The sequence below is a fragment of the Schistocerca piceifrons genome, chromosome 5 (assembly GCF_021461385.2).
Source record: "Schistocerca piceifrons isolate TAMUIC-IGC-003096 chromosome 5, iqSchPice1.1, whole genome shotgun sequence".
NCBI classification, from domain to species: domain Eukaryota; kingdom Metazoa; phylum Arthropoda; class Insecta; order Orthoptera; family Acrididae; genus Schistocerca; species Schistocerca piceifrons.
The window spans coordinates 164085367-164097514 of record NC_060142.1 but is presented as its reverse complement, the minus strand read 5'-3'; the positions used below and the strand labels follow the sequence as shown (position 1 = coordinate 164097514).

At 38.0% G+C, this 12148-nt stretch overlaps 1 protein-coding gene across 1 annotated transcript in view; it reads right to left on the bottom strand.

Moving 5' to 3' along the window:
• LOC124798088 (macoilin-1) overlaps positions 1 to 12148 on the bottom strand; it is a 171739-nt gene that overhangs the window by 61972 nt on the left and 97619 nt on the right. The window contains exons 7-8 of the mRNA XM_047261330.1: positions 7175 to 7400; positions 6657 to 6725 (exon numbers count right to left, since the gene is read on the bottom strand). Coding sequence (XP_047117286.1) covers positions 6657 to 6725; positions 7175 to 7400 — 295 coding nt within the window. The remainder of the gene's footprint in view (positions 1 to 6656; positions 6726 to 7174; positions 7401 to 12148) is intronic.

The following is a 12148-nucleotide window of genomic DNA, read 5'->3' as shown; positions in this document are numbered from 1 at the left end:
AAAGAAATACAGTAGAAGAAGAATGGGTAGCTCTGAGGGATGAAGTAGTGAAGGCAGCAGAGGATCAAGTAGGTCAAAAGACAAGAGCTAGTAGAAATCCTTGGGTAACAAAAGAAATATTGAATTTAATTGATGAAAGGAGAAAATATAAAAATGCAGTAAATGAAGCAGGCAAAAAGGAATACAAACACCTCAAAAATGAGATCGACAGGAAGTGCAAAATGGCTAAGCAGGGATGGCTAGAGGACAAATGTAAGGATGTACAGGCTTATCTCACTAGGGGTAAGACAGATAGTGCCTACAGGAAAATTAAAGAGACCTTTGGAGGAAAGAGAGCCACTTGTATGAATATCAAGAGCTCAGATGGAAACCCAGTTCTAAGCAAAGAAGGGAAAGCAGTAAGGTGGAAGGAGTATATAGAGGGTCTATACAAGGGCGATGTACTTGAGGACAATATTATGGAAATGGAAGAGGGTGTAGATGAAGATGAAATAGGAGATATGATACTGCGTGAAGAGTTTGACAGAGCACTGAAAGACCTGAGTCGAAACAAGGCCCCGGGAGCAGACAACATTCCATTAGAACTACTGACGGCCTTGGGAGAGCCAGTCATGATAAAACTCTACCATCTGGTGAGCAAGATGTATGAGACAGGCGAAATACCCTCAGACTTCAAGAATAATATAATAATTCCAATCCCAAAGAAAGCAGGTGTTGACAGATGTGAAAATTACCGATCTATAAGTATAATAAATCATGGCTGCAAAATACTAACGCGAATTCTTTACAGACGAATGGAAAAACTGGTAGAAGCTGACCTCGGGTAAGATCAGTTTGGATTCCGTAGGAATGTAGGAACACGTGAGGCAATACTGACCCTACGACTTATATTAGAAAATAGATTAACGAAAGGCAAATCTACGTTTCTAGCATTTGTACACTGAGAGAAATCTTTTGACAATGTTGACTGGAATACTCTCTTTCAAATTCTAAAGGTGGCAGGGGTAAAATACAGAGAGCGAAAGGCTATTTACAATTTGTACAGAAAGCAGATGGCAGTTATAAGAGTCGAGGGGCATGAAAGGGATGCAGTGGATGGGAAGGGAGTGAGACAGGATTGTAGCCTATCCCCGATGTTATTCAATCCGTATATTGAGCAAGCAGTAAAGGGAACAAAAGAAAAATTTGGAGTAGGAATTAAAATCTATGGAGAAGAAATAAAAACTTTGAGGTTCGCCGATGACATTGCAATTATGTCAGAGACAGCAAGTGACCTGGAACAGCAGTTGAACGGAATGGACAGTGTCTTGAAAGGAGGATATAAGATGAACATCAACAAAAGCAAAACAAGGATAATGGAATGCAGTCGAATTAAATCAGGCGATGCTGGGGGAATTAGATTAGGAAATGAGACGCTTAAAAGTAGTATATGAGTTTTGCCAGTTGGGGAGCAAAATAACTGATGATGGTCGAAGTAGAGAAGATATAAAATGTAGAATGGCAATGGCAAGGAAAGTGTTTCTGACGAAGAGAAATTTGTTAACATCGAGTATAAATTTGTCAGGAAGTCGTATCTGAAAGTATCTGTATGGAGTGTAGCCATGTATGGAAGTGAAACGTGGATGATGAATAGTTTAGACAAGAAGAGAATAGAAGCTTTCAAAATGTGGTGCTACAGAAGAATGCTCAAGATAGATGGGTAGATCACATAACTAATGAGGAGGTATTGAACAGAATTGGAGAGAAGCAAAATTTGTGGCGCAACTTGACTAGAAGAAGGGATCGGTTGGTAGGGCATATTCTAAGCCATCAGTATTGGAGGGCAGCGTAGAGGGTAAAAATCGTTGAGGGAGACCAAGAGATGAATACACTGAACAAATTCAGAAGGATGTAGGTTGCACTAGGTACTGGGAGATGAAGAAGCTTGCACAGGATAGAGTAGCATGGAGAGCTGCATCAAACCAGTCTCTGAACTGAAGATAACAACAACAATTATTGTGAGTTGCAACACTGAGCCCCTTCTAGGAGCACCAAATACTTTACAGTTGCTTGTAATTCAGATGTCGCCGCCACCACCACCACCACCACTTTCTTCTTCTTCCTCTTCTTCTTCTAAAATGGCAATACCTTGATGTTTCAGAATGTGTCCAATCAACAAATTCCTTCTTTTAGTCAGGTTGTGCCACAAATCAGTCTTCAATTCCGTTCCACACCACCTCATTAGTTATGTGATCTACCCGTCTAATATTCAGCATTCTTCTGTAGCACCACTTTTCAACAGCTTCTATTCTCTTCCTGCTAAACTGTTTTTGTTCATGTTTCACTTCCAAACATGGCATACGAATACATTCAGAAAAAATGATGGTGAAGGTGATGATGATGGTACTTTGTTTGTGGGGCGTTCCACTGCTTGGTTATACTAGTCAACAGCCAGTTTCCATCTGGGATGTGATACATCAATTAGTAAGTATTTTGGTGTGTAGAATCCAAATATACCTTTCAAAATGTTCTAGCACGTACTATTTTTGAGTTTTTAAAGTTTTTTGGGGGGTATTTCGCTTTTTGCTGTTCTTCTGTTTTGATGTTTAATTGTTTGTTTTTGATTTGCAGAGGATCTATAAGTTATCAGTAAATGGTTGGTGTGGTAATCTAGTGGTGCAAAAGAGATCCTCAGTGAGTGTTTCCTGTGAAAGATAGTACACTCTTTTTGTGTTTAAAACTTACACTAAGAAAAATGGCAACTAGTAAATGTTGTTGCTGTCTAAACAACGCCGACAACTTTTGTTATGTGTGTGGGAAATTCACTCCAAAAGCCCAAAGACAACCAATCACCGATTTGGTTAAGAAGGCATATAAATTGTATTTTGGTTGTCCTGTTGGTGACCAAGATAAAAATATTCCAGCTCACACTGTCCGCATAACCTGTACTACAATTTTAACTGAATCGTCGAAAGGAAAATGCAGAGCCATGCCATCTGCTGTTCAGATGGTGTGGTGTGAGCCTAATGATCATTATTCAGACTGTTACTTCTGTCTTACAAATATTTCAGGACATTCAAGCAAAACTAGACATAAAATAAAGTATCTAAATGGATCTTCAGTGCATTTGCCTGTGTCCCATGATGAGGGGTTGCCTGTTCCTGTCTGTAACTAGAAAGCCATGGAACCAGTCACCATGTCAAGTGAATCAGAAAGTACTGAACATATAGAAGAGTACTGCCCTTAATATCATTACACTTCGCCTCAGCTCTTTAACCAAAAGGAACTGAATGATTTTGTTCGTGATCTAAAACTTTCAAATCAGCAAGCTGAACTCTTGGGGGTCAAGACTGCAACAACAGATCCTTCTAGCTAAAGGGACAAAAATTTCCTGTTTCAGATGAAGATGTGCTTCCTTTGTTCAATATTTCGATATGCATAATCCAATGTGTGTATGTAGATATGTCAATGGTTTGATGATGCAGCTAGGTGTACAACAGAATCCACAGGAGTGGCGACTATTTATTGACACCAGTAAAACCAGCTTGGAAGCAGTACTACTGCATAATGGCAATGCATTTTCATCAGTACCTTTGGCTTACGCAGTAGACATGAAAGAAACTTATGAAACCATGGCTTTGCTGCTAGAGGCAATCAGATATAAGGATCACGAATGGCAGCTTTGCTGTGATTTAAAAGTTGTTGCACTCCTTACAGAGCTTTGCTTGAGCCCGATAAAATCATTTTGCCTCCCCTTCCTATCAAGTTGGGTCTTAAGAACTTGGTAAAAGCTCTGGATAAAGAAGGTGTGGCCTCCAATCATTTAAAAGAAAAGTTTCCCAAATTAAATGAAGCAAAGTTGAAAGAGGGTATATTTGTTGGACCACAAATAAAAAAATTGCTGAAAGATCCAACCTTTGATACCAAACTCATAGATATCCAATTAGCTATTTGGTCTTCTTTTAAAGCAATTGCGAAGGGCTTTTTGGGTAACAGAAAAGACAAAAACTAAGTTACCACTGTGAACGATCTTTTGGACAGTATGAGAACATGGGGTGTAGAATGTCGCTTACAATTCACTTTTTACATTCTCACCTTGATTTCTTCCCAGAAAATTTGGGAGCCGTAAGTGACGAGCATGGTGAACGTTTTCACTAAGACATTCTTACCATGGAACACTGTTATCAAGGCCATTGGAACCCTTCGATTATGGGTGACTACTGCTGGGGTCTTATTATGAAGAGTGATGGAACAGCAAACGAAAGAGCTCCGTCATTGCATTTTTCAAAAACCAAAATAATACGATTAAAGGAGAAAATATCTTCTGAACTAATTCGGACCTTCTATTGGCATCATGCCCATATATACATAAAAAATAGCATTGATTTCAAACATTCTGAATGTATATTTTTTTTACTTAATTGTGTCAGTTTTTCCTATTACTATTTTTTATTCTGTTGTGTATCTAGGAAATGTGACGTGATAGCAAAAACTGATTTTACCAGTGTATTCAGCACCCTAATATTAGGTAAATCCACCCATTTACAAACCAGATGCAGAAAAATATCTAAAATTGTTAACTAGTGTTATCAGCATCCATACAAATTTTCAATCCTTTGTGCCCAGGTTCGCCATTTTAAGGAAAGACTTCCTGAAACTTAAATCTATACTAGATGTTAACAAACTTCTTTTTCAAAAATGCTTTTCTGCTATGCCAGGCTACATTTTACATCCTTCTTCTTCAGCCATCATCAGTTATTTTGCTACCCAAATATCAAAACACATCTCTTAATTTACGTGCCTCATTTCTTAACCTAATTCCCTCAGCATCACCTTAGTTCATTTGACTACATTCTATTATCTTTTTTTGCTTTTGTTGATGTTCATCTTATATCCTCCTTTCAATAAATAGTCCATTCTGTTCAATTGCTCTTCTGAGTCCTTTGCTGTCTCTAAGAAAATTATAACATAATTAGCATACCTCAAAGTTTTTAATTCTTCTCCCTGAACTTTCTGCTTGCTCAATGTAGAGATCGAGTAACATTGGCGATAAGCTTCAACTCTTGTCTCATTCCCTTCGAACTGTTGCTTCCCTTTCATGCCCTCTGACTCTTGTAACTGCCATCTGGTTTCTGTACAAGTTGTAAATAGCCTTTTACCCCCTGTATTTTATCCCTGCTATCTTCAGAATTTAAAAGAGAGTATTCTAATCAACACTGTCAAAAGGTTTCACCACCTCTACCAATGCTATAAACATACATTTGCTTTTTCTTAACATCTCTTCTAAAAGAAGTCATAGCCTCAATACTGCCCTGTGTGTTCCTTCATTTCTCTGGAATCCGAACTGATCTTCCTCGAGGTCAGCTTCTAACAGTCTTTCCATTCTTCTGTAAAGAATTCGTGTTAGTATTTTGCAACCACAACTTATTAAACTCATAGTCCAGTAATATTCACACCTGTCACCAGCTGCTTTCTTCGGAATTGGAATTATTACATTATTCTTGAAGTTTGAAGGTATTTTGCCTTTCTCAGACCTCTTGCACACCAGATGGAAGTTTTTTGTCATGGCTGGCTCTCCCAAGGTCTGACAGAATGTTGTCTACTGGAAGGATCTTATTTCAAATAAGGTTTTTCAGCGCTCTGTCAAATTCTTCTCGCATTTTCACATCTTACATCTCATCTTCATCTACATCCTCTCCCATTTCTATTACATTGCTCTACATCTCCATTGTAAGGACCCTCTATATACTCCTTCCACCTCTGGGCTTTCCCTTCTTTGCTTACGACTGGTTTCACATCTGAGCCCTTGATATTCATACAGCTGCTTCTCTTTTCTCCAATAGTCTCTTGAATTTTCTTGTAGGTAGTATCCATCTGCCCCCAGTGATGGGTGTTTCTGAATCCTTACATTTGTCCTCCAGCCATTTCTGCTCAGCCATTTTGCACTTCCTGTCAATATCATTTTTTAGAAGTTTGTATATCCTTTTGCCTGCTTCATTACTGCATTTTTATATTTTCCCCTTTCATCAATTAAATTCAGTATCTTCTGTGTTATCCAAGGATTTCAACTAGGTCTTATCTTTTTATCTATTTGATCCTCTGCTGCTTTCGCTATTTCATTTCTCAAAGCTACCCATTCGTCATCTACTGTATTCCTTTCCCTCTTCTTGTCAATCGTTGCCTAATGCTCCCTATGATACTTTCAGCAATCTCTGGTTCTTTCAGTTTATCCTGATCCCATCATCTTAATTTCCTGCCTTTCTGCAATTTCTTCAGTTTTAAGCTATACTTCATGGCCAATAAACCATGTTCATAGTCCACATCTGCCCCTGGAAATCTCTTACAATTTAAAATGATTGCAAAATCCCTGTTTACATACATTACATAATCATTCTGAAACCTTCCGGTGTCTTCAGGTCTTTTTCACATGTACAATCTTCTTACACAATTGTTAAACCTTGTGTAAACAATGATTAAATTATGTTCTGTGCAAACCTCAACCAGGTGGCTTCCTCTTTCATTTCTCCCCCCAGTCCATATTCACCTACTGTTTTTCCTTCTATTCCTTTTCTTATTGAATTCCAATTCCCCACCACTATTAAATTTTTATCTCCTTTAACTACCTGATGAATAATTTCCTTTATCTCTACTTAACAAAATAGGATTCTGAAATATACCTTTTAAATATAAAATTGGAGCCTCCGGACTTCCGAGTTGCTCCAGGGCTTCGATCAAGTGATTTAACCCTGCAATCAAATGAAAATTCATGTTTACCAGTATATCTGACACAAAAGTGTAAATGCGTAAGTTAGAATAAAAGGTCAATTATGAAACACCACACAACAAAACATGCATAGCCTCCATACCAAAGCACTTAAATTTAAACATGCTTTTCTCTATCACCATAGCAAAGCAGTTGGCTTCAAAATTGATACAAGTCACAAAAAAGAAAGTTATTCATGTATACATTCAGTTAAACAGTTGTTATGATTCTGTTAGTATAAGCTGCAGCAGTCATGCAAATTTCCATGCTATATATCTTCACCTGTTATGGACAACAGAAATTAGACAAAAGGGACTACCTAATATTTTCAGCTGTTTATAAAAGCACTGAAGCTACTTAACTGATCAACTAGTTCAATCTGAAAACCAACACATATAAAAGAGGCATTTAGTTGGATCCATAGTTACATACCCTACTCTTTCTATGTAGTCCAGATCTGTTGGAATACCTCCATGACCGCATGAGTACTTATGACCTTTTTCTGCTGTAAGTTTGCTATCTTGTTCCATAGACTTATCTCTCTCCCCTTTGTCTAAAGACTTTCTGTGGTTATTTTTTGCAGAAGATGTGTGAGAGTGTGATGTACCATTGTGAACAATTCCATTAGACATTGCAGAATCATTCTGTGATGTATGACCTACAGAAGGATTGAAAAGAAATGTAGACCTTAAATAACCAGACTATAGACTGATATAAAAAGCATGACAGCTTCCCATGAAAATGATGAGGTGAATAAATGCACACATTATTTGGCCTGACACAGTACAATGCATATTCAGAAATACTGTTTATCCACAGACCCATTAAAAAGTAATACTACAGTTACACAGATATATTAACACTGAAATAGCTTCTCTAAGTGTTAAAACCCATTAGCTATATCCCAACGTAGGATGCTGTTACGGAACAGAATATGAAAGTATCCAGCTGAAATGACATAGCCACAATAACACAGAAATTTTAACACAGCATCTGACATGGAAGTAAGCCAACAGTACAATTTAAATTTATAACATTTAAATAACTATTACACTCATGAACAGTTTGTGGTCAAAATAGCAGCAAACCACCCTGAGAACCATTTGATTAAAACATGAAATTAAAGCCCAAATAATAGGCCATCAATCACCATAACATCTTGGATGTAGATGCTACAAAATTACATCACGTCACACACAAAAGGATGAATAGAAAGCATTCCAGAGACTTCTCAGTGAAATAGGGAAGTTTGTGTAAAGTGTGTAATTAGTCTGGTGGTGGTACAGTTTCATTGTTTACACCCACTTCCTTAACTTCTAAGCAAAGGTTTCTATTATTATGTACTCATTAGCCTGCCTTCTTTGTGTTGATTAAGTGAATCAAAGTATAAACTTATTTTCAAACAAATAACCTCATATCACATTAAAAAGTATATTCCCTCTGTGTGTGTGTGTGTGTGTGTGTGTGTGTGTGTGTGTGCGCGTGTGCGTGTGTGTATGATGCACGTGTGAGTGCAGGCTGGTGGACAGAGTACACCTAAATGGATTATTACTCGTTGTTCTCACAGGGATTAATTCACTTTTGTTTGTGTAATTTATTCATCTTTGAATACGCAGTGTCAAAGCTATAGCCAGTGTATAACATTCCAAAGCATCTGGGTAAGCAGTCTGTGCCATAATGCACAGCTACTGCTACATGCACGAAAATGCACAATGGGTACCAATGGCATTCCTTTTGCTGAACACCATACACTGCATCTCCAATGCCTTGCTGTTACAGCTTGAGAGATTTTTGCATTCCCAGTTTTATTCACATGCAACACTTCTATTATTTTTCATATTATATTCATCTGGCTAAAAGGTATTTTAGGATGTTTCACTTCTCTATAACATTTCCTTACACATTAAATAAAGGAAAGGAAACACAAAATAGTAAACAGTATTTATACTAGCTTTCAAGCTCTTGCTCTTTCTCTACTAGAAGTACACACGTTCACTCACACACAACCACACAGAGACCCCAAGCCATCTAACCATGGTACTATGGTGTTTGTAACAATATTATGAAAATATTTCATAATATTGTTACATTCTGTCCTGGATTTTCCATTGTACTACAGTGTTTGGGTGTCTATGTGGTTGTGTGTCAAGATGCGTACTTCTACTAAAGCAACAGTGAGAGCAATAGTGAGAGCAATAGCAAGATCTTGACAGCTAGCATAACTCCTGTTTACTGTTGTATGTATCTATGTGGCACAAATCAGTCAGCTATAGTTAAGTGGTTGCCTTTCCTTTACTTTACTTTACATATTATTCCACCCAGGAATTTCCCTTGGTGTTATACATTTCCTAATGGTAACAAACCACTGCTGTCAGCAGTTAAAGATAAATTTCAATTTATGCTATCTTAGTCATGAATTTTGCTACAACCATTATACTGGCATACTGCTTCACTGGAACATACAAACTCATTGCATCTCTAATAAACAAGTTTTGAAACTTCATTAAGTTCCACAATTCAGTTTTCTTCCCCAGTGATGTTCAAGTGGCAATAGTGTGGATTTTATTTCCACAATCTGTAAATAAGAAAACAACCTACATGGTTTTTAATTCATTCACAGGCAGAAACAGTAAAAGAATAGCAGTGATAAATACTTAAATCTTCCATTTTGACTTTACATATAGCGAGCTCTACAATGACGACCCCCCCCCCCCCCTTTTGGTACCCACTTGAGGTGAATTACATAGTGGCAAACAGTTTCCTCCTTCATTGACAATAAATAACACATCGAGAGACTTCTGAGGATAGAAACCTTTGTTTATATGAAGATTGATGTCAAAAATCTACTGTGTGCAAGTATTGTTTCTAGCTGATACTGGAGAGGTAAGTGTAATTACAGTGAAACCTCTTTATAACGTTCCTCCATATAATGTTTTCCTCTATGTTACATCTGTTTTTTTCGGTCCCGACTAAAAGCCCGTACAAACAATGTTAAACTTTCCTCTTTACTGTGTTTCCTCTATATTACAATTTCCTCCATGTAACACTCATATTTTTGGAACCCTGGTCAATTATTTACCTCTTTATAACGTTTAAGTGACTGGATGTAGACGCATCGTTTTCCATTCTGTGGATTCACAGTTTGCACTGGCTCGGAAAGCTCACGTTCAGCCTATTTCATATGTCAGCGGCAGAACCTGGTCACGTGACGTGTGGCACACATTCTGCTTGCGATCTTTTTGGTGCCATTTACTTTCACCCGTCCACCTACCGGGCCCCATGTTTTAATTACAAAAAACTAATCATTCAAATACATTGATCATTTGCAATGAATATCTTATTACAGTGTTGTGAAAATTTAAAATGTCATCTATGGCACCATTTGTCAAAGCTGATTAGTGGTATCCTGATCTTCAGTAATGCCCTACAATTATTATTTGGAAGCCTTCCTCTTTATAGCGTTTTCCTCTATAGCCTACAGTGTTCAGAATTTGTGGTCCCTTGAAAAATGTTATATAGAGGTTTCACTGTACATCCAAAACAACATGTGTAAGCACAACAAAAATTCTCAAATGTAATAAAATGGGTAACAGTACACAAAACCCCATATGCCACATGAGTCTGAATAACAAAATGCAAATCCCCTGAAAGATTTGTAGATGAGCAATAATGTAAAACATATCAACAAAAAACCAGTTCTTCAAAATATAACTGGACGGATAAAAAATCGATTCACCAAGTGGTGGCAGGAGAACACACACATAAATGGTATTACTTACACAAGCTTTTGGAGCCAGTAGCTCCTTCTGGCTGAAGGGTTGAAGGGGAAGGGAGAGCAGTGAATGAAAAGGACTAGTGAGGTTTAGGAAAAGGGGTAGAATCTGGAAAATTCATCCAGAATTCCAGCTCAGAGGAGACTTACCGGATGGGAAGCACAGACTGTTTCGTTCTCATCCTCTTCGGTAATTCCCCCCTGACCTGGGGTTCTGGGTACGTAATAAGATTTTTATGTGTGTTCTATCGCCGTTGCTTGGTGAGTAGACTTTTTATACATCCAATAATGTAAAACAGTTTTATTAGTAAGAAATAATCACTATAATATATACTTGCACACATTAGCAGAGAAAAAACAATGAAACAGATAAAAAAATACTGGTCTTTTGAAGCCAGGGAAAGACTACAGAAAACAAGCAAATGTTGGAAGGGGGGGTGGGTGGGTGGGTAACAGAGAAAAAGCCAAAATACGAGCATATTAACTGTTTTAATGGTAAAGCGGTATCTCTGGTCTCTGTGATGTTTACTTTCTGTACAGAATCTGGTGAACTCAGTGTCTTAACAGTACATCTTATTCAGTTTTTTTGCTGAGCAGATATCAATACAAGACTGAAGAAGTATAGTGCCAGAATTAACAATATAACCTAGCTCAAAATTGAAATGAGGGTCTGATCAATATCTGAGACAGAAATCAGTCACCATTTGATGGCTGATCAGCACTTATGTTAAGGCCCATTGACTTTTAACCACCACTATTTAACAACAAAAATAATCAAGTTTTGACTATATAATGTAATTGGATAGACAAAAAAATCTACTCACACGTGGCAGCGGGGGAAAACACACACACACACACACACACACACACACACACACACACACAAAATGGTTTTACTCGTGCAAGCTTTCGGAGCCAGTGGCTGCTCCTCCTAGCAGAAGTGTTGAAGGGGAAATTAGAAGGGTGAAGACAAAAGGAGCTTAAGAGGTTTAGGAAAAGGGGTAGCATTTGGATTACTAGAGCCCCAGGTGAGGGGGGCCTTACCGCAGGGGATAAGAAGGAAAGACAAGACTGTTGGGGGCTATACCAGACAAGATTTGAAAATCTGAGAGCTTAAAAGTGGAAGACAGGGTAATGTGCAAGACAGAGATTACTGCTAAAAAATGGTGCAAGAGTTAATAAGAGTGGAAAGTGTTTGTAACAGAGGTAGCAGGGGGACGGTAAAAAATAGGCAGGTCAGAACATGAAAGATGTAGAAAACTGAAACAGTGTGAAGAAAGGAGTTGTTACTGTGAAGAAATGCCAATACAGAAGAAATTATCGGAAATTAAGGCCAGGTGGTTAGCATGAACCAACGAAATGTTATAATGCTAGTTCCCACCTGTGGAGTTGTATAGTTGGGTGTCTGTGGGAAGAATCCATGTGGTGTGTGTGGTGAAATAGGAACTGAGGTCGTGACTGTAATTTGTAGAGCATGGTCTGCAACAGGATATTGTGTGTTGTCTGTATACACCCTCTACCTATGCCCATTTACCCTAACTGATAACTTGGTGATACTCAAGGCAATGTAAAACATTGACAGCAATTATCAGAATCCCTGCTAAGGGGAGACTTACAGGATGGGATGAGAACTC